Source organism: Pseudophryne corroboree, chromosome 7, assembly GCF_028390025.1.
Source record: "Pseudophryne corroboree isolate aPseCor3 chromosome 7, aPseCor3.hap2, whole genome shotgun sequence".
Lineage (NCBI taxonomy): Eukaryota > Metazoa > Chordata > Amphibia > Anura > Myobatrachidae > Pseudophryne > Pseudophryne corroboree.
Window position 1 is genome coordinate 120,605,235 of NC_086450.1, and position 24,187 is coordinate 120,629,421.

Below are 24,187 nucleotides of genomic sequence, written 5' to 3' on the forward strand. Positions count from 1 at the left end.
ACTAGCTCAAAAGGACATTCCGAACAAGGTTATTCCTACCCTGATACAGGCTAGGAAAGGAGTAACGTCTAAACATTACCATCAAATTTGGAAAAAATATGGTGCGAGTCCAAGAAATTTCCTGCGGTGGAGTTTCAACTGGGACGGTTTCTCCTCTTTCTACAAGCCGGCGTGGATATGGGCCTGAGGTTGGGACCTGTGAAGGTCCAGATTTCGGCCCTATCCATTTTCTTCCAGAAACAACTGCCCTCCCTAAGTTTCAGGCCTTTTTGAAGGGAGTTCTGCACATCCAACCTCCCTTTGTGCCGCCTACGGCGCCTTGGGACCTTAACGTGGTGTTGCAGTTACTCCAATCGAACTGGTTCGAGCCTCTACAGGAGGTTGAGGTCAAATTTCTTACATGGAAGGCTGTCACTTTGTTGGCCTTAGCTTCTGCTAGACGTGTGTCGGAGTTGGGGGCTTGTCCTGCAAAAGCCCCTACTTGATCTTACATGAAGATTGAGCTGAGCTCTGGACACGTCCGCAATTTCTTCCGAAGGTTGTGTCGGCATTTCATATCAACAACCTATTGTGGTGCCAGTGGCTGCTGACTCCTCAATTTCATCAAAATCCTTGGATGTTGTAAGGGCTCTGAAAATCTATGTGAAGAGGACTGCTCATCACAGAAAATCGGAGGCATTGTTTATCCTGTATGATCCCAAGAAGATTGGGTGTCCTGCTTCTAAGCAGACAATCTCTTGCATGTTCACTATCTAGCATGCGTATTCTATGGCATGATTGCCGTGTCCTACATCTGTCAAGGCCCACTCTATTCGTAAGGTGGGGTCTTCCTGGGCGGCTGCCCGGGGTGTCTCGGCTTTACAACTTCGCCGGGCTGCAACTTGGTGTGGATCGAACACGTTTGCAAAGTTCTACAAGTTCGATACTTTGGCCTCTGATGATCTGAAGTTCAGTCAATCAGTTCTGCAGGAGCCTCCGCGCTCTCGCTCCCGTTCTGGGAGCTTTGGTACATCCCCATGGTACTAATGTGGACCCCGGCATCCTCTAAGACGTAAGAGAAAATAGGATTTTGGTTTCCTACCGGTAAATCCTTTTCTCGTAGTCCATAGAGGATGCTGGGCGCCCACCCAGCGCTTCGTTTTCCTGCTATTGTTATTTGGTACAGTACACTTCGTTTTAGTTGAGTACTGCATTGTTACTTGGTAAGTAATGTTTCAGCCGTTGCTGAGTTTTCAAGCTAGGTTAGCTTGATGTGCCTTGTATGTGTGAGCTGGTATGAATCTCGCCACTATCTGTGTTTAAATCCTTCTCTTGAAGATGTCCGTCTCCTCGGGCACAGTTTTTAGACTGAGTCTGGTAGGAGGGGAATAGAGGGAGGAGCCAGCCCACACTCTCAAACTCTAAAAGTGCCAATGGCTCCTGGTGGACCCGTACTAATGTCGACCCCAGCATCCTCTACGGACTACAAGAAAAGGATTTACCAGTAGGTAACCAAAAATAGTATTTTAATATACCTACCGGTAAATCCTTTTCTCGTAGTCCGTAGAGGATGCTTGGGTCCGTTTAGTACTACGGGGTATAGACGGGTCCACAGGAGCATTCGGCACTTTAAGACTTTTTTACAGTGTGAATTGGCTCCTCCCTCTATGCCCCTCCTCCAGACCTCAGTATAGGAACTGTGCCCGAGGAGACGGACAAACTTCAAGAGTAGGATTTACGTTAAGCTAGTGGCAAGATTCACACCAGCTCACACCGTTCAACCATGCCGCACAACATGGCATACAACTCAATACATGCCAACGAGCATGAACTACAGCAACTGCTGAATAACAACTTAACACTTGATAACTTGTGTAAGAAGAAAAAATATAATGCAGGAAAAAGGAGCACTGGGCGGGCGCCCAGCATCCTCTACGGACTACGAGAAAAGGATTTACCGGTAGGTATATTAAAATCCTATTTTCTCTAACGTCCTAGAGGATGCTGGGGTCCATTTAGTACCATGGGGATGTACCAAAGCTCCCAGTACGGGCGGGAGAGTGAAGATGTTCCTGCAGAACTGACTGACCAAATTTAAGGTCGTCAGCAGCCAAGATGTCAAACTTGTAAAACTTAGCAAACGTGTTCTCCCCTGACCAAGTAGCTGCTCGGCAAAGCTGTAAAGCCGAGACACCCTGGGCAGCCGCCCAGGAAGAACCCACTTTCCTCGTAAAGTGGGCCTTTACAGAACTCTGTATTGGCAGTCCTGCCGTGGAATGAGCATGCTGAATCGTACATCTGATCCAGCGTGTAATCGTCTGCTTAGAAGCAGGACACCCAATCTTGTTGGGATCATACAGGATAAGCAATGCTTCTTTTTTCCTTATACGAGCTGTTTTCGTGACATAAGTCTTCAAAGCTTTGACCACATCCAAGGACTTTGAAACAGCTGAGGTGTCAGCAGCCACTTGCACCACAATAGGTTGGTTCATATGGAAAGGAGACACAACCTTTGGAAGAAATTGCTGACGCGTTCTTAGTTCAGCCCTATCTTCATGAAACATCAAATAAGGGCTCTTGTGAGACAAGGCCCCTAACTCAGACACCCGCCTTGTGGATGCCAAGGCCAACAGCATGACCACTTTCCAAGTGAGAAACTTTAACTCAACCTCTTGCAGAGGTTCAAACCAATCTGATTTAAGGAATTGCAAAACCACGTTAAGATCCCATGGTGCCGTAGAAGGCACAAATGGTGGTTGGATGCGCAGAACCCCCTTCACGAATGTTTGAACCCCAGGAAGGGAAGACAACTGTTTCTGAAAGAAAATGGACAAGATCGAAATTTGGACCTTGATAGATCCCAATCTTAAGCCTGCATCCACACCTGCCTGCAGAAATAGGAGAAGACGTCCTAATTGAAACTCCATCGGAGAATTCTTGGACTCACACCAATATACATGTTTTCTCCAAATACGATGGTAATGTCTAGACCAGGGGTGGGCAATTATTTCAGCTGGGGTGCCGCTTAACACTTCCAATGAACAGTCGAGGGCCACATACAAAATATCTTGTAAATCGGGTCTGAACTGCGCATGCACCGGAGTCCTCCCCCCCCCCCCCTTCCCCTGAACCTATATAGCAGTCCCTACCCCCCTCCCCTGAACCTACAGTATATGGCAGTCCCTACCCCCCTTCCCTGAATCTATAGGACAGTCCCTACCCCCCTTGCCCCCCCTCCCCTGAATCTATATAGCAGTCCCTACCCCCCTTTCCCCCCACCTATATATCGGTTTTTATCTCCCCTCCCCTGAACCCATATTGCAGCTTAAGTACAGATCCATTTCAGGTACTGACTGGGCAGGGGGTTTACCTTTTTTTCACAGTGGAAGATGATCCGCTGCCTGATCCCCGCTGCCCGTGCTTCACAGAGTCGCTGCTGCTGCCCGCTACCTAGAGTCACTGCTGCTGTCCGCTCCCCGGTGTAAATGCTGATTTACATACAGGACTAAAAGCAACACTTTAAAAAGACATTTCATACACTTTAAATGAAGCCGCTGCGGCCGCTATACATAATCCTCAACCTACGTACTTATTACACCATTAGCGTACAGAGTCCCGTACCGTGTACGGACTTTGCGTACAAATTCCGCGCTGGCTGTACAAAGTACACGCAGCGCGTACACATCCAAAGATACACCGTGAACCCTTTAACAGCTATGCATGCGATAGTAATACACTTTAAACCTTAGCAGGGAAAGGAAAACACGACACCAGATTGTATTTAAAATGCCGGGTTCCGACACCACAACATATTATTACTGAAAGGGGGTTACAATAACAAAGCAATACAATACAAAAGAATAATGGCTACAGTCAATGGTACATACTTGTTTGGATTTCGCCGCGCTACCCGGTCTGGTCCTCGGTCATCTAGATAGATAACTTTTAGAGTCTTGTGTGACCAGGCCTGCAGCTGGCTCCTTTTATACAATCTTCCTAAACTTAACACAATGGATACTGTAATCTCTTTGTCCATTGGACACAGGGATGGTCATTTACAGTACAGGAGAGGTCATAGGTTGGTTTTAATAGGTGGACGATGTCTGTTCCAGATGCACTTGTGGGTGGTCTCCTCTGGGTTCCCGCCGCATACTTAATGTACAGTAAATACAGTTTATATCTATATTCTGCTCCTGCACATAACTATTCGCAGGAATGTGTGATCTTCTGCAAACCAACACCGTAATATTACCCTTAAAATACCCTACAGCTGGATACCAAACCCCACCTTATAACCTTGTTCTGTCCCCTCCTATCCTGTAAAGGTGAATCCCTTTGTTCTGATACCATTTAAACTGTTGTAACTTGCTGATGTGGTGCAGGGAGACTATGTGTACATTGTGCACTATTTGGATTAAATATGTAATGTGTTTTGATAGCTTTTCCATGCGCTCACAAACTCTACCGTAAATACTCATACCACGCGCTAATGCGCAGGACCGCGGGAGCGACCATACGCAAATTGCGAATATGCGCATGCACAGCAGAACAAGTACACGCACGGAGGCCATCTGTGTGTAGTTTGTATGTTATGTGTGTGTACTGCAATATTTTTCGACTTTGACAGTCCGCCCTTTGGCAGTCACCAATAACTGCCACTACCTAATCAATAAACAGAAAAATATCTATATAATATCTACAGAAGTTTGGATGGTCGGGGGAGAGTTGTAGGTGGGAAATATATGACCTAGTGGGATAGTAAAAAGCATGTATGTATGAATCCATGTCTGGGGGGCATGTATCATTGTGCCGTATATGTTCTACATAAGCTTCGAGGTATTGCGAAGTATACATTAAATCCTTCTCATCCCGTATTAAGGGTCTGTAAATGGGCCAACAAACACTACCGAGCTCTTTTCGGCTTCTTGTTCCAACAAATGGGGTGCACATTTAGTTGATGATACATGGGCCAATATTTACTAAGAATTCGAGTTTGTCCGATTTGTGTTTTTTTTTCTATGTCCCAATCCGGGAATTCACTAAGCACCAATCTCGGCAGTGTTTGGACTATTCGTAATGGTTTGATTTGCAAAGTTCCGAAATACGAATGAATAGACCATCGGTCAAACACGGCTGTTATTTCATACAATACGGGCATTCACTATTCATTCGTATTTGGGTGTTAGTTTCTGAGTGCTCAAGTGCGGGTCTGTTTTTTTTCGATTCGTTAAAAAAGCAGCAAAAAAAATAGACCTGCTTTTTCCAGTCGAGTTTGGATAACCATGCACGGATCAGTGAGATCTGTGCATGGTTATCTATGGGAAAGGGTCTGTTTAGTGTGAAATCTGGAAAAAAAAATTGCGTGGGGTCCCCCCTCCTAAGCATAACCAGCCTCGGGCTCTTTGAGCCGGTCCTGGTTGAAAAAATATGGGGGGGGAAATGACAGGGGTTCCCCCATATTTCATCAGCCAGCACCGGGCTCTGCGCCTGGTCCTGGTTCCAAAAATACGGGGGACAAAAAGCGTAGGGGTCCCCCGTATTTTTTAAACCAGCACCGGACTCCACTAGCCAGGTACATAGTGCCACAGCCGGGGGACACTTTTATACTGGTCCCTGCGGCCCTGGCATTACATACCCAACTAGTCACCCCTGGCCGGGATACCCTGGAGCAGTGGGAACCCCTTAAATCAAGGGTCCCCCCCTCCAGCCACCCAAGGGCCAGGGGTGAAGCCCGAGGCTGTCCCCCCCCATCCAAGGGCGGCGGATGGGGGGCTGATAGCCTTTTGAAAAAATGTGAATATTGTTTTTAGTAGCAGTACTACAAGTCCCAGCAAGCCTCCCCCGCAAGCTGGTACTTGGAGAACCACAAGTACCAGCATGCGGTGGAAAACCGGGCCCTCTGGTACCTGTAGTACTACTACTAAAAAAATACCCCCAAAAAAACAGGACACACACACCGTGAAAGTATAAGTTTATTACATACATGCACACCTCCATACATACATACTTACCTATGTTCCCACGAGGCTCGGTCCTCTTCTCCATGTAGAATCCTTGGGGTACCTGTGAAAAAAATTATACTCACATAATCCAGTGTAGAATCAGGCCTTTGTATAATCCACGTACTAGGCTAAATAATAAAACGGAAACCCGACCCTTTCCCCGACTGCCAGGACCCCATCCGACTCCTGTCAAAGAGGGTCCCTTCAGCCAATCAGGGAGCGCCACGTCGTGGCACTCTCCTAATTGGCTGTGTGCTCCTGTAGTGTCTGTCAGGCTGCACACGGCAGAGATACAATGTAGCGCCTATGCGCTCCATTGTAGCCAATGGTGGGAACTTTGCGGTCAGCGGTGAGGCAGTCGGGGAAAGGGGTCCCATGTGTAAACATGCGACCCCTTTCAGTGCGTGGTCGGGTTTCCGTTTTATTATTTTGCCAAGTACGTGGATTATACAAAGGTCTGATTCTACACTGGATTATGTGAGTATAATTTTTTTCACAGGAACCCCAAGGATTCTACATGGAGAAGAGGACCGAGCCTCGTGGGAACATAGGTAAGTATGTATGTATGGAGGTGTGCATGTATGTAATAAACTTATACTTTCACGGTGTGTGTGTCCTGTTTTTTTGGGGGTATTTTTTTAGTAGTAGTACTACAGGTACCAGCGGGCCCGGTTTTCCACCGCATGCTGGTACTTGTGGTTCTCCAAGTACCAGCTTGCTGGGACTTGTAGTACTGCTACTAAAAACAATATTCACATTTTTTCAAAAGGCTATCAGCCCCCCATCCGCCGCCCTTGGATGGGGGGAACAGCCTCGGGCTTCACCCCTGGCCCTTGGGTGGCTCGAGGGGGGGGGCCTTGATTTAAGGGGTTCACACTCCTCCAGGGTATCCCGGCCAGGGGTAACTAGTTGGGTATGTAATGCCAGGGCCGCAGGGACCAGTATAAAAGTGTCCCCCGGCTGTGGCATTATGTACCTGGCTAGTGGAGCCCGGTGCTGGTTTCAAAAATACGGGGGACCCCTACGCTTTTTGTCCCCCGTATTTTTGGAACCAGGCGCAGAGCCCGGTGCTGGTTGATGAATTATGGGGGAACCCCTGTCATTTTCCCCCCCATATTTTTTCAACCAGGACCGGCTCAAAGAGACCGAGGCTGGTTGTGCTTAGGAGGGGGGACCCCACGCAATTTTTTTCAGATTTTTTAAGACTTTAATCAAATTTTTAAGGTACACAATGAAGCCCTGCACGGATCTCACAGATCCAGCTGGGATTCCTTGTGTTTTGTCAGGCAGTGTTTTACTCATCACTCCCGTAAAACACTGCCTGATATTACGAATCACATAGACATCGGATAAAACGATTGTGCAAAACTCGGCAGCTTAGTGAATGATCGTATCAGGATTCAAAAAGTTGCAGTAAAATGCACCCGATACCATTCGAGTTCAAACACCCTTCAAAACGGCCAAAACACGAATCTTTGTAAATATACCCCATGGAGTGGGAAACATATGTGAGTGCTAGTATATGTGGATATCACCTGTCGACTATGTGTGTCATTAGCTGGAGGTTTGCAGAGATGAAGATAAGACACGTATAAAAAAATACATTCACATAAACATTTTGGGTAGGGCTGATGTCTTTTCCGGATGGATGTATCTGGGCAGAGGGGGAGACAAAGAAAAACGGGTGAAAGAAACAGGCCATGAAATTCATTTGCAATCCTTATCATAACACTGTCTCTATGGATGGGTCGTAGATTAAATCTGCTGCTATAACTGCACCCTCGCTCCTCAGACTCATCAAATTTGTGCCGTGCTTGCGCCGCATTAGAATTTGCACACACCTAAATATCGAACCAATAATTATGACGACTCCCAGGATACAAAGGAGAAACTTCCCCACACTCATAATGACATTTTGAGACCACTCTCCTAAACCTGAGAACCATTTGCGTGGGTTCAACCATGAGACCCAGCCGGTCAGTTCATTACTCACAGTCGCTAAGGTGAGGTTGTGCTTCCTCCTGAACTCCCACTTCAACTGCAAGATATCGTCCATCTTTTGATCGATGATCTCCGTTGGGTCGTCAGTGCTGTTTGTAATATAAGTACAGCACTTCACACCATATTGAGTTGCCAGAGTAACACAGTACCCACCTGTCACGGCTGTGACATAATTAAGGACCATCCTGTGCTGAATCAGTTCCTTCTTGTAAGCTTGTAACTCCCTTCCCGTATACCTGAAGGTGTCGTCATACATCTCAGTGATATTATCTATCAAGTTCGCTAGCGCATGGATATACCTATAATTTATAGTTCCTCTGGCAGTACGGGTAATGTCTAATGCGAGAAGGCACTGAATCCCGGTGGATTCGTGGATCAAATCGGAGGCTGCGTGCTCTGCCTTATCTATGAGGTGTCTCTTGATGATGTGTTCATAGTGAGTATGAGTATAAGGAGCCTGAGCACTGCGGTGAACATCTTTCATTTTATCATGGGTTATGGTCATGACCTCTGGTAGTACTCTCCCAATATAACACAATCCCTCTGAGCTCGGGACAAGCCACTTGTACGCCTTCCTCCCACATATGAAATAGGCATCATCAGGGAGAACATAGGGGACAAAATATAACATCACCATATTACAAATTTTCCAAGTAAAGAAACCAATCCCTAGTTCTCCCATCTGCTCAGTACAAGTATCGGGCTGGATAATATGAGCACAATACCCTGACGATACTTTTCCAACCCACATGGTCTTGCTTCCACGAGTATACCTATACCGAAAATACCTTCCACTGTTGGCTATTTGGCGTACAAGTTCAGAGTCTATGGGTATCCTATCAGCTCTGTGTGAAAAGGTCATTGTCTGGTTATTCTACGTCACTTCCCAATTTCCCGGTTTTCGGTAATTGGAAATATTAAAACACAATAAGGACCTGTCTACATCATACTGGTGGAGCTTCAAACTAGGGGGCCTAGAGATATTGAATTTCTTGTCCACCGGTCTCCCACCCCGCAATTCGAGTACCTCATCTATTGCTAAAGGGTATGGTACCTATCCTGACTTACTCTGACCTTGAGGTACTTGTGAGCACACCCAGCATTCTGTCTGGTTTAAGACCTTTCCCACTAGTGAGTGGTAATCACTCAACGGATGGCGGTCCATGTTGATATTAAGGTTGGACTGGCATCTCTGGATGCACCCATCCTCTACTATATTCTCACAATTCCTACAAATACAATATTCATCAGACAATAACCCTTCATAGTGCCTCCGAGCTCCCTGACTACCAGAGCGCTTACTGATGCCAGCCTTTACTAGAGTGATGTGCTGCTCCTGAGATCCTACAAATTCATACTCGCCATCAGAACCCATTCCAGATCCCTGCTTGACCTCTCTGGGACCCTCACCAAAACAAACTGTCCTGATCAAAACCAGAATTACTAACAGAACCCGAAACGCAGTCTCTTGTGATCGATTTATTTCGTTAGGGGAAAGAAGGAAAATAAGAAGGAGAAAAGAAAGGAAAATGCAGGGGGAGGTGAAAAAAGAAAATGGTGCGACAACCGTTCTAGATCTTGTTACTCTCTCTGCTCAGATGCCCTTCAACAGTCCTGCCTCTCAACTTTCCCGGAACAAACACTCCAGTGATACGAGATTCTCTACACTCTGCTTTTTGTCACGAGTTCTTTCCGGGTCAGCGACCTTCTTGCAGTGGGACGAGTGGACCCAAGTCTCCCTTTCGGCGACCTTCAATGCTGTCGTGCTGGTTAACAAGACTTGGTATGGTCCTTCCCACCTGTCTATGAGGCAACCTGAGTGTAAGAAATTTCAAATCATCACATAATCCCCAGGTTCAATGTCATGACAATTACTGTTCGGTAGGTCAGGAATCACCAGCTTTAAATTTCTTTGTTGATTTCTCAGCTGCTGGCTCATCCCAACCAAATATTTCACAGTCACTTCATTATTACATTTCAAATCATCCTGGGGGTCTATCATTACATGAGGTTGTCAACCAAAAAGAATTTCAAAGGGTGATAAGTTAAGGGGAGACCTGGGAGTGGTTCTGATGCTGTACAACACCAGTGGCAAAGCTTCTGGCCACGACAATCCAGTTTCAGCCATTAATTTGCTCAGCTTGTTCTTAATAGTGCTGTTCACTCTCTCTACCTTTGCACTTGCCTGTGGACGGTACGGAGTATGCAGCTTGCTATTAATTCCCATCAGTTTGCACATGACCTGAAAGACTTCACCTGTAAAATGGGTACCCCTGTCACTTTCAATTATTCTAGGGATGCCATATCTACACACGAATTCCTGCACAATTTTCTTTGCAGTGAACGTTGCAGTATTTGTGGCAGCAGGGAACGCTTCTACCCAGTTGGAAAATACATCAATACAAACTAACATATTTCAAATTCCTACAGGGTGGTAACTGTATGAAGTCGATTTGTATTACATGAAAAGGTCCGTCTGTAGGAGGGATATGGGATGGCTCTGTTGGTATTGTCTTTCCAATATTCTTCCTCAAGCAAGTAAAACATGTCTCTCTTACCTGCATGAGAAGAGAATCCTGGCGCACACCAGTAGGCTCTCATCAGCCTGCACATGCCCACTTTGCCTAGATGAGTCAGACCATGTGCCACCTCAGCTAGACTTAGAAGATATGCTCTGGGGGCTACTAGCTTACCGTGTCCACAGTCCTGAGGACTCCTGGCCATACCCCTTTGTCCTCCAGACTGCCTCTTCCTGTAGGGAACACACATTTTTCATTTTAATTTACTATCGTGTGTTATCAGTTGTGTGAAGTAAACCATCTCTCGATGAGAGGAGAGAGGGAAAAATAGTAAATAAAAAAAAGAAAATATCATGTTTAACATTCACCAACAGGCTGTCACACCATCATGCATATCATTGTCTGTACACAGTCTCCCTTCACCAGTAATCTCATTCTCCACCCTTTGTGCATGACCAGGCACACTGCATTAATACTGGTGTCCTTATGTCCTTTTGCTGGTGAGATATACTGGATTTGGGCAGAGCTCTGAAAGACCGAGTAGGCATGTGGCATTTGAACTGTAATCGGGTCCATGTGTTGTACCCTCCTGTCGGTGTACGTAAGAGATGAGGCGGAAACTTTGAAGAAAAATCACATAGAAGTTAGTAACAGGTAAGTTTATAGAGGCAAAGAGGATTTTATTAAATGTTGACAACTGGATTGGGCACTATGGGGAAGTGATTCTCTACTGTCTATACCTCCTAAAACAAATTATTTGTGTCATATATCTACTGGGACTATCCCAGCCATCAATCCAGTGTCCTGTCCATCCTAAGTTCATAGGGAACCCGGTATCTGTGAGATAATTTCCTCTACCTGTGATGGACATGCATCTAGAACAGTGAAATGCAATATTAGTCTTCGTGGGTATCCAACATACTTTGTGCTTCCTGGGCGGGAGCACGTAATATGTATACCATCTCTAACAAAACTCCTGTTATGTTAATCAGGGGCCATTTCTGCTAGAGAAAGAAGCAAAAGTTTAGAGGCCTCCTCTTAACCCCAGCAAGTTCTGTCAAAAGGGTAAAGTTGCATTTATTCTGTTCTTCCCATTAACCGAATCTGTGTTTTCTATATGGCTCGTGATTCCTTACTATATGTCCCTTGATCCCGTCTATGTGTTTAATACTGTGGCTTGTTTTCTCTGTCTAGGGGTCTATATTGACTGTGTTCTACTATACCTACAATCTGTGGCAAAATGCCCTTCCTTCCTACAAGTGTAACATATTCTAGGTTTTTTCTTACTACCCGGGTTTTGGGGTTTAGGTTGATGAGACTTTGCTGCAAGAGCCTGTAGACTTATTGTCATCAGCTTCTCCTCCTGTTGTTTTCTACGCCTAGCAATATTCTTATGATGTTCAATTGCGCATGCTCTAAGACAAGCTACTGTGGCCCCTCTCCAATAAGGCAAAGATGCTTGTACCCTGTCCCTAACTGCCTTATTGAGTCCGTCCATTAGCACAGAGACAGCCACTTCCCTGTAATTCGCATCGTTCCCTGTATCTGATACCCCAATGTATCTATCTATTGTTTGCAGAGCCCGATGAAAATATTCAGATGCCATTTCATTTTCCCTCTGTTTTATGGAGAAAATTTCTTCTCCACTTAACAGTAATGGGGAAACACAACTCTAGTTGCCTATTAATTCGTTCTATATTCTCCTGATTGTTTCCATCAGTCATAGGACTATCCGACTCTAACCTACAATCAGTGATACATTTTTGGGTGTCAATATAAGGGGGTAGACACGCTTTTAAAAGTATCCGCCAATCTTTATTAGCTGGTTCGTAAGCATTACCCAGATCTCTGATAAACTTCTGACATCTGGCTAAATACTCCCGGGGATCGGGGAATTCTGAAATGATTGACCGCAGCTCAGCTCTGGTCCACGGGCAATACATTGCATTATTCCTGGTGAGGATTACTCCCTGACTGTCGGTTCCCCCATTGGGAGTTACTATTTCCAAGACAGGATGTAATCCTACCATTCCGTTTCTAATCTGTTTACTGTAGGGTGTTGTTGTCTCTGTGCAATGACCCGTCTCACACTTACCGGTAGCTGTGACCTCACCAGTTCTTTCAGTGGGGAACACTGGTACTGCTCTAACTGGGTGGACAGGCCCCACCTGAGTTTCCTGCAAAGCGACTGCCTGAATGAGAGCTGTGATTTGGCTGGATCCTTGATCTTCCTGTGACCTATGACCTTGAAAAGACTTCAAAACAGGATACAACTTGCAACGGTTAGGGTTAATACATTGCTCTTGCATACTACTATCATTTACAGATGTACCATTGATTGTAGCCATCTTTTTCCCTTCGACCTGTGGGGGTCATTCCGAGTTGTTCACTCGTTGCCGATTTTCGTTATATTGCGATTAGTCGCTTACTGCGCATGTGCAAGGTTCGCAGAGCGCATGCGCTTAGTTATTTTACACAAAAGTTAGGTATTTTACTCACGGCATAACGAGGATTTTTCATCGTTCTGGTGATCGTACTGTGATTGACAGGAAGTGGGTGTTTCTGGGCGGAAACTGTCCGTTTTCTGGGTGTGTACGAAAAAACGCTGGCGTTTCTGGGAAAAACGCGGGAGCGTCTGAAGAAACGGGGGAGTGTCTGGGCGAACGCTGGGTGTGTTTGTGACGTCAAACCAGGAACGAAACTGACTGAACTGATCGCAATGGCTGAGTAAGTCTCGAGCTACTCAGAAACTGCTAAGAAATTTCTATTCGCAATTCTGCTAATCTTTCGTTCGCAATTCTGCTATGCTAAGATACACTCCCAGAGGGCGGCGGCTTAGCGTGTGCAATGCTGCTAAAAGCAGCTAGCGAGCGATCAACTGGGAATGAGGGCCTGTGTCGGTAATGGTGTGTTCGTGGCCTCATTCCTGCTAGGTTTGGAACCTGCTTTGCAAGTTTGTTCCCTCTGCATCTCCCCCTCTTGTTGCCATAAATTTAAACAATCGTTATGTCTTTTCCTTTTGTTTTCTGGATTTAAGAAGACATATTTTACTGCTTACATTCTGCAGTACCTCGGGTTCAAAGCTGCCCACCTTAGGGAATGGTACCCTATCTTTGTCAGTCATACATACCCATTCAGACAAAAAGTCTTCAGCGTGTGGACCACACATAATACTTTTTCCTTTAAACCTCGCTGACCCCTTGGGCCGCGGCTCTTCAGCCTGAACCCTGGCTAAACGTTCCTCACTTGAGCAACTGGCTCCCATAATTGTGGGCCTTTTACCACAAACACCAAAATACTCAATGTAAGGCAACGGTGAAAGTTCTCCGAGCGCTTTCGCCCACGCTGGCCAGTATTACCATACACTGTTGATAGCGAAGGCAATGTACCCAACTTAGGGCCCCTATTGACCTATATTTTACTGGAAGTTTTAGGAATAACTTACCCTTTCCAGTAAAGTATCTGCCGTTGGAGATTTTCCTGAGAGAGACCAGCGAAAACTCCCTATGCACTTTTTTTTATACACAAATCACGCTTGCGTATGCTGTATACAGCGCTGATACCGCGATTTTACGCAAAAGCTTGTAAAAGGGATATCAAGTTGCGCTATATATCGCACCCACAAACAAGCGGTCCAATCGCACAGCGTATAGGTACTTGTTACTTATCTGCCGTACGACCATTGGAATCGAATCATAAGCTGCGAAACCTCAGCCGGAGCATATCAAAAAAACTATATGATTCACAATTCCCTACCATGCTCCTGTGTAAGTCTCCTCTCGACTTACGTATTAAACCTTATACTAACGTGAGTCAGCCGCCTCACGCCACCAAGCCTCCACTCACTTGGTGTACCAAACGACGGGATCCCGCATTCCGGGGGTTCGAAGCCACTCACTCCTACGTTCGCTCACTCAAATACACTTTTTGTTTTTTTCTGTACAGAAAGTTTTAATTAATTCAGATAGGCAGCTTTACCCCCAGAGGCAATACAGTTTAAACAAAAGTTTTATACTAATCTGCTTTAGAAACCGAGTAGTGTTGTGCTATTGTAGCATGGCTACTGTCCCACCTTTGAAATAAACAACACTATTGTGTAATTTGTACTTAGCGTCTGCACTTTTACGCACTTTGCGTAAACACGCGACCGCGCGTGTCTCTTACGCTGCGTGCGCAGTCCTGTACTTTGGCCGAGACACGTGTACAAAACCCTGCGTCCGCAATAAAACAAATCCCACAACTTCTATAAATGTGAGCAATACTAACTATAATCGCTCACTTAACACAACACTGTTTTTTTTCTGTATAAACCTTTACAACCAGGCCAGAACTGCGTTTGTGTCTTTACACTTACTTCCTTAAACACTGTTATTTTAATTTTTAACTATATAGCCACAAATGTATCCCGTTTCACACAGATCTAAATGAATCTAGCAATAATCAATAATTTAAATGATATGATTCAGATTGGATAACTATCTTGCAAAACATACACTGATATAAATATACACATAATTATAATAATATTATATATATGTATCATTCACTAGCCTTCTATGTGACTCATTTACCCATTCAGTGCTTCTAATTTACATATCAAAGCTATGTGCTTTTGCCTGCCTGTAAAAGTGGTTGAACCAGTTAATTAGCATTTCAATGCCTATCTTATAGCAAACAGAGAGTTCACTAAATCCTGGGAAAGAAGAAGAAAAAAAAAGTTTTTTTTTTTCCTTTTCTTTTTTGCAATTTCTTACACCAAGCCAAGCATTTATCTCACCATTTACTCTCACTAGGCCCAATTGAAACTATTTGTAATTGACTATGGCATAGGTTAAATAAATGTATTGGTAACTCATAAATGGTGAGATGTGACCAAGGAAACTGATTGTTCTGAGCAGACTGAAAATCGGCTAATTAGAAAATGACCTTCCCAAAATGGCCACTGCTCCTCCCCCTTCCACATCCATGAGGTTTATACAAAATGGTGGACAGGCCATGTGGCTAGCCCAAAATGGAGGACAGACCATGTGGCTTCCTTTGTCACAAAGAAATCACACACCATACAAGCACCAGAAGTTATTTTAGGCCTGAGTTTAAAAAAAACTATATCAAGGCTATGCAGCAACTTTTAAATGTACTTTTAAACCTACTTAACAGATAAACAATCCAATCTGAATCAAACACAATATGATCTATTTGAACTTTGTTTTGCAACAATGTGAGAGGGTATGCAAAGTATCGGTGCACTTTTGTGTACGCTTTTTTTCACCAAAAAAATTCACAGATTTTTAAACAGCTTTTTTCCTGTGTTTTATGGGTTCTACCAGCACCTCTGCAGACCATACAGAGCAGATGTCATCTAATCAGCACACAAGTAGGGTTTCAGTGTATCCATCGACCAAGAAAAGGTTACGTAGGATACTTTCTGTCCGCCCTTTGCTGATAGATTAAGTCTGCTATGACCTGTTAGGCTGTGAGTATGTGGAAAATCGGATGAACCCCCAATTGTAAATGCTGATTTACATACAGGACTAAAAGCAACACTTTAAAAAGACATTTCATACACTTTAAATGAAGCTGCTGCGGCCGCTATACATAATCCTCAACCTACGTACTTATTACACCATTAGCGTACAGAGTCCTGTACCGTGTACGGACTTTGCGTACAAACGCTGCGCTGGCTGTACAAAGTACACGCAGCGCGTACACATCCAAAGATACACCGTGAACCCTTAACAGCTATGCATGCGATAGTAATAGACTTTAAACCTTAGCAGGGAAAGGAAAACACGACACCAGATTGTATTTAAAATGCCGGGTTCCGACACCACAACATATTATTACTGAAAGGGGGTTACAATAACAAAGCAATACAATACAAAAGAATAATGGCTACAGTCAATGGTACATACTTGTTTGGATTTCGCCGCACTACCCGGTCTGGTCCTCGGTCATCTAGATAGATAACTTTTAGAGTCTTGTGTGACCAGGCCTGCAGCTGGCTCCTTTTATACAATCTTCCTAAACTTAACACAATGGATACTGTAATCTCTTTGTCCATTGGACACAGGGATGGTCATATACAGTACAGGAGAGGTCATAGGTTGGTTTTAATAGGTGGACGATGTCTGTTCCAGATGCACTTGTGGGTGGTCTCCTCTGGGTTCCCGCCGCATACTTAATGTACAGTAAATACAGTTTATATCTATATTCTGCTCCTGCACATAACTATTCACAGAAACGTGCGATCTTCTGCAAACGAACACCGTAATATTACCCTTAAAATACCCTACAGCTGGATACCAAACCCCACCTTATAACGTTGTTCTGTCCCCTCCTATCCTGTAAAGGTGAATCCCTTTGTTCTGATACCATTTAAACTGTTGTAACTTGCTGATGTGGTGCAGGGAGACTATGTGTACATTGTGCACTATTTGGATTAAATATGTAATGTGTTTTGATAGCTTTTCCATGCGCTCACAAACTCTACCGTAAATACTCATACCACGCGCTAATGCGCAGGACCGCGGGAGCGACCATACGCAAATTGCGAATTTGCGCACGCACAGCAGAACAAAACACGCACGGAGGCCATCTGTGTGTAGTTTGTACGTGATGTGTGTACTGCAATATTTTTCGACTTTGACACAACGGAGTCATTGTTGCTGCCCGCCGCTTGCCTCTCCTGCTGTTGCTCCGCCCCCCGTGCCGCCCAGCGCATGACATCACAGACCCTGTGACGTGACCGGGATTTCCTCAGCGGCGCCGCGTCTGGCAGCAGTGTAGAGCTATGACAAGCGGCTCAGCCAGTCGGGCCGCTTGTCATTGCACACTGATGGGAGACAGCGGGCCAGACAGGATTGGTTCGCGGGCCACATGTTGCCCACCCCTGGTCTAGACGTTACTCTTTTCCTGGCCTGAATAAGTGTGGGAATGACTTTGTTGGGAATACCCTTTTGGGCTAGGATCTGGCGCTCAACAGCCATGCCGTCAAATGTAGCCGCTGTAAGTCTTGATAAACAAACGGCCCCTGCTGAAGCAGGTCCTCGCGAAAAGGAAGAGGCCAAGGATCTTCTTTCAGTAACTCTTGAAGATCTGGATACTAAGCCCTCCTTGGCCAGTCTGGGACAATGAGGATTGCCCGAACTTTTTCTCTTCTTATGATCTTGAGAATTTTTGGTATTAGTGGAAGTGGAGGGAACACATACACTCTTCTGACTTCTGGCTGTGTTAGGGGGTGGCGGCAGTGCTGTGGGAGTGAGCGCTAGCCAGGCTTGGGCTATGTTCAGTACCCCTCAGGAGCTAATGGTGTCCTATCAGCGGAAGCAGTGCCATGAAACTTAATGAGAAGTTGGTTCCTACTTCCTCCCTTAAGTCCCACGAAGCAGGGAAGCTGTTGCCAGCAGCTTTTCTGTAAAATAAAAAACCTAATTAAGTATTTTCCAGTAGAACTCCACTAGCATGCGACCAGTCTCACCGGGCACTTTTTCTAAACTGGGTTCTGGAGGAGGGGCATAGAGGGAGGAGCCAGTTCACACTGTAAAAAAGTCTTAAAGTGCCGAAGGCTCCTGCGGACCCGTCTATACCCCATGGTACTAAATGGACCCCAGCATCCTCTAGGACGTTAGAGAAGTCCTATTTTTCCATATGTGAAATAAACTATATTGTATTGATGATCTGGAAGGAGGATAAGGTTACTTCCAGGATTTACTAAACAAAAAAAAGCATGTGAGGGCCCTAATCCCTCATGTGCTTTTCCTTTCCTTACTTCTAACACTATCTACTCCATACTGCCTAACCCTTGAGTTCTGCCGTCCTGCTATTTACTTGGGTACTATGACTACTGTTGCAGCAATGTTTATAAATCATGTCCATGTCCTGCTATGTACTGTACCATAAGTCCCTTTTTCTTGTGTTGTTCTTTTTGTTTCTGTACTTAGTAAGGTGCTATGAACCCCTTGTGGCAACATGTAGCACACTAATAACTATAATAATAGGAACAACACCCAAAAAACCATATTCCCCTCCCTTATTCCCATCCTAGAAGTACAGCAAGGGTCTCATACGTGTTCATGCTCAGTATATTGCTCCACCCTTCCTGGTGCCTCAAATAGCATCTCCTGGTATAAGAAACTACCAACTGGATAGAGAGCAGGTTTGCGTGACCACTTGCCTGGCTTGGTTGCATGTGACGTGACCATAGCCAGGAGTACGTTACCTGGCCAGGTAGCACGACATGTGATATGCTGCCTCCTCTGTGTGCCCCGGGTGCCTGGCAGTGACATGATGGTCTCTGACCGCTGACATCACCTCCGGAATCACGTACCAGAATGCAGTGTGACTGGCATTCTAGTGCACATGTGCTGGGGGGTCGTAGTGAGGGGAGGGGACCTTAGGGGAATAATTTGTCTGATCTCTTTGTGTGCAGAGATCAGCTGGAGCAGGGGGGATCATCAGTCCCACCTGACACACGCTCCGCTGCGTTCTGCATGTGGGAGAAGGGTGGGGTGGAGTATATGCCCTTGAGGGTGGGGGGTCAGCCCCCAGGGGGGAACTATAACCAGTGGGGGAGGGGTGTTATAAAGGTTAATAGTTAAATTATGCTGGAGGGAGAGGCTAAAATAATGTACAAAAAATACCTTAGTCACAAGTGGGGGTGGGGGGGTTGCAAAAAAGTTGTTTTTTTACACGTGGGTGTGGCTTATAAAACATGGATTTTTTTATGCTGCTAAGGATTTAAGACCACTGGAGAGTCTATTGGTAAGGGAAGTGGAAAATTTATTTTATAATGGGGGCCAATGGAAAATAGATATTTTTTTTACATTAAATCTTTTAGTTTATTAAAAATACTCTTTAAACTTTATTAAGTAATTTAAAAAAACTGACAATTTCTGAGCAGTTTTGTGGGGCAAAAATTGTCATGTAAGTGGTAAAAGGGTGTATGTGGCTTTAGTGTTGAGTTCTTTTTAATCTAGCCACCTCAGAAGGCACCAAAATAGAAACTGTTTCAGAAGGAGCACTGTTTAACTATCACAAACGCATTATCATTTATTGGTCCTAATATTGATAAAATATTCTTTTTTGATCGCTACAGATACGTGAGTATCCATTATACAACCTTCTAAAAGCCCAGACCCAGAAACGAATGGGAGAAATTCAGGAGGCTATAAAAACACTGCAGATCGCAATGAACTTGCCGGGAATGAGAAAAGGCGTAAACACTTCAAAATCAAAAGGAAAAAAAATAGAAATCAGTGCAAGTGACAGAGTTTCCATTTTTCTGGAGCTCGTTGAAGCTCACCGCATGAATGGAGAGCAGGTAAAGAAAGATCTGCTTTTATGGTTGTTAAAATATATTTTTCTATATGTGTTGGATAATACAGAATGTGCAAAGCCAGTAACTTTTACTGGTATTTTAAGGCATATGCTAGAAAAAGCTTAAACATTCCTGTGATCATCTAGGGAAATACAGCCACAACACATTGTTGACATCAATATGTTTTCAAGAGTTTTAAATATGTTTTATAATTAATTCATGTTTTTTTTTTTCTCCTTGCTCATTAATTTGCCAACTAAGCTAATGCTCTGCTTTAGTGCATATTTAATTATCACCCTGAATTTGAGTAGTTCTTTTCTGCAGTATTATATACAGGTGTGTCTGAATGAAGAAAACACCAAAGTTTGGTTCTACAGTACTTTCATTAATTTGGTTTGCAAAGTAATTAGACATGCAGTCTGAAGAAAGTAACTTCCGTTACCCACTCTATTGAACCATATGTGCATGGGGAATTCGGTTAATTTACCGTCAGTCAGGATCCCGGCTGTCGGAATACCAACGCCGGAATCCCGACACCGGTCACAATGCCGATTCCAGAATTTCAAAGTGGTCAAGAGACCGACATTGAAATTCCGACAGTCGGATTCCCGACCTAAGTAAGTATAGTGCCACAGTTAGGTTTAGGATCTGGGGTGGGGGGATGGGGGGTTTAGTTTAGCCACCCCCAGGGGAGGTTAGGATTAAGCTGGGGGTTTAGTTAGGGTTAGGCTGCGGGGAGGGAGGGTTAGGCACCCACGCGGAGGGTTAGGGCTTGGCTGTGGGGGAGGGTTGGGTTTAAGCTGCGGGGAATGGGGGTTAGGTTTAGGCATCCCTGCTGGGAGGTTAGGGTAAGGCACTACAGGGGGAGGTTTGGGTTAGCCTGCGGGAAGGGATGGGTAGGGGACAGGGGAGAACAGCCCTAACTCACCCCTGTCGGCATATACACCATTGGTATCCCGGCGTCCGTTTTCTGACCGCTGGGATCTCCGCTACCTTTCATACTGAATCCATGCAGCGCTGCCGAGGCACTTGATGGCTACAGGTACTCTGGGTGATTTTAAGGGAATGTTCTTCGTGTCACAAAGGGACTGTGTTGTGGACTCCAGACTCCATACACATGGCTGTGCTGTGTCCATCTAGGTGGCTGTGCGTTCACATAAGCAGCACTACAGTGTGTATTGTTGTTATTCAGTTACAATTTAAAAAGTTCAAAAAAGTACAAAATAAAAAAGTTAAAACAAATTGTTTTAAGATTGTACATACAGTACAACCTGTGTGTGCTGTGCCCCTGTGCGTTTCTTATTCATGTACATATAAAAGGAAGCCCTTTGAATTGCTGCAGTTTGAGTTGAGCTGCGAAGTGAAAAATAAATACATTGTTCTATTGTTTGTACTATTCTGACGCACTTTACCCCTATGCGTTTATTATTTACATACATATAATAAAAGCCCTTTGAATTGCCCATTGTTCTGTGAATTGAAAAATGAATAACAATCACTTTAGAGAAGAGAAACCAAATAATATCTCTGCAGCTGCTGCCACCAGTCATAATGATACTAGTCCTTCAGTGTCATCAACTAAAGCCAATGCTTATGTTTAAGTCGTGGCATCTAAAATCAAAAATCCAATATGCAGTGGTAAAGAAAAAAACACCTCAGGCCTTGACCTTTATTTATGAGTGGTGGTTCTGCAACTGTCAGTGAGGCATCTTCTGCCTCTCATTACTATTCAAGACCTTTTCACTCAGTTTAGAGTCTAGAAGAGGTGTAAAAACAAAAACAAAGCACTAATGCAGTAGAACAAACCGTGTTCAGAACCGTAACACAACCCTGGGAGAATATAGGGGTGTCAACGTTAGCTATGTGTGAGTCTGACATTTCTCATACTGTTTTTATAACGAAGCCTCTTTCGCCTTCTTCCTCCATTTCTGCACCATCTGCACGTGGGGAAAAGTACAAGTAAAGATGGTGATGAGGACCTAATAGAAATTGAGGATGCTTGTGTGGAAGTGGAACAGGATGAGGGAGATGTATGTACTAGTACTATATGACACTGAGAGGATGAAGATGTTGATGATGTTTGTGCAAGTCAGCCACCAGTGGCAGCAGTTCTTGCCTGTGATAAAAAGTAAGCTATTGTGATGCCTGGGCATTAGACCAAAAAAGCCACCTCTTGGGTGTGGAATTATTTTTACCCAAATCCTGACAATGTTTGTGAAGGCATCTTCTCCATTTGTGAGACCATAGTTGGTAGAGGTAGGGATGTTAGCCGTCTTGGCAGCTCCTCCATGTTACGTCATTTTCGGCAAGTTCATTTAATTCATTTTACAAGATTATAATGTAATTAACACCCAAATCATCGACCTCCTCATTAGTGATCAGAGATAGTCTTTCCAAAACATTTTTTGTGGTGGCCCAAACAAACCAAACACTTCAGCTTCAAAAGTGTCAGTCCCTGTTGTTGAAGTGCTTGGTTTGTTGAGCTTTTTAATATCCAACACTTTTCATTTCTGCCACTGCTGTTTGGTAATATTTCATAGATGTGCTATAAACTTCTGTGTTTGTGCCTCTGCTCTATCGCTTAGTTACCAGCCAGCTCACTGCACCCTTTGGCTTAAGCTGGATGAAAACAATATTATGAGCTATGAGGTGGTCAAAATTGACTGGAAATGACTGGAAATTAATGTTATTGAGGTTAGCCTCAAATTATGTTTTTAGCTTATTTTGTCATTTTTAAACAAAATACAAAACCAAAACCAGTCACAGCCATTAGTCAAAACCAAAACTGGGCAATGATTAGAACCAAAACCAGCAGAAATGGTCTGGTGCACATCTGTAATATAAATCTGTGGAGGCACCATCATGAAGATTTGTTGTTGTATTAAAATATATATATATATATATATATATATATATATTTATTTTCACACCATTCGCCGGCACTCGGTTCGCCCACTGGGCTCTCTTGCCCTGGTGCCCTCCACTGGGGTAGCAATCCCCTGTATCTATATCCAAATAATGAGGCGGCACTCAGGGACTGGAACAAGTGATTTTTAGTGAGAAAACTGCATCACAGCATCAACGTTTCGGGGCCTGTCACCCCTTCGTCAGGATAAACACACAGTGCAATAAACAACAATTTATAGAGACTCACCCCTGGCGTCCTCCCCATGTCTGGCTCCCGCCGGCCGCGCCATTCCGGGCCCGTTCGTCCGCCCACTGAGAGTGACCACTTCCGCCGGAAGTGGCGTCATATGGTGACGTCCGGGTCCCGGGCCGCGTAACCACGGCAACCCTGTAAACACAATGACGTCATAATTAAAAACAGCAATACCACTGTTTAAGTAAGAAAGTGTGATCGATCGTGCTGGTATAAAATGACACCATATCGTGTCACTAATGTTCCTGTAAAAACTAGAATCTGCTGATATAAAAAAACATCAACCTCTGTGTGCACGCAGTGCAGACAATAACACACGTGAAAAAACACGCACTCGTGTGCGACTCAATAGTGTAATTTCATTATATATATGTTGGTCGTAAAAGACCATGGTGTAATACCTAAAAAACATAGCCTGATAAGGGCTACTGAATTAATAATATAAATATTTAAATATGTGCATATAGATCACACCTGCTACAGTGGTATTGACACATAACCATAACTACCCACCCTTCAAACATTTAAAAACATAACAAGTACAGGGGTCCATCACCCCCTCTTACCCTATGTGACCACAGGTACGTATTCATTACACCCCACAATACAATTATTATGACAGCACATATAAACTCCACACAGAAGCAGAAAATTTCATATAATCTCTGAGCATTTTTCTCCCTATAATCCAACAGTTTTAGAAACTCTACTGCCATCTTGCCCCTCCCTTTCCAGGATGTTCTTTACCTATAAAAAATTGTTAAGGCCTAATGATTCATTTAACCCTTTAGGTCGGATGGTATCCAACCTAAAAATCCATCTGGATTCTAGTTGGAGTAATTTCAGGGCTCTATTTCCTCCCCTGATTGACTCCGGTACATGGTCAATTATTCGGTACCTAAGAGTGGCCATGTTATGTTTAGATTCAGCAAAGTGGCGAGCAACAGGTTGATCGCTTACTCCGGTATTGATGGCCGCCCTGATTGCCTGTCTGTGCGGAAGTGGTCACTCTCAGTGGGCGGACGAACGGGCCCGGAATGGCGCGGCCGGCGGGAGCCAGACATGGGGAGGACGCCAGGGGTGAGTCTCTATAAATTGTTGTTTATTGCACTGTGTGTTTATCCTGACGAAGGGGTGACAGGCCCCGAAACGTTGATGCTGTGATGCAGTTTTCTCACTAAAAATCACTTGTTCCAGTCCCTGAGTGCCG

At 44.5% G+C, this 24,187-nt stretch overlaps 1 protein-coding gene across 2 annotated transcripts in view; it reads left to right on the forward strand.

Moving 5' to 3' along the window:
• TTC21B (tetratricopeptide repeat domain 21B) overlaps positions 1-24,187 on the forward strand; it is a 418,459-nt gene that overhangs the window by 114,474 nt on the left and 279,798 nt on the right. For both annotated transcript variants that reach the window (XM_063933597.1, XM_063933598.1), the window contains exon 14: positions 19,596-19,820. In XM_063933597.1, coding sequence (XP_063789667.1) covers positions 19,596-19,820 — 225 coding nt within the window. The remainder of the gene's footprint in view (positions 1-19,595; positions 19,821-24,187) is intronic.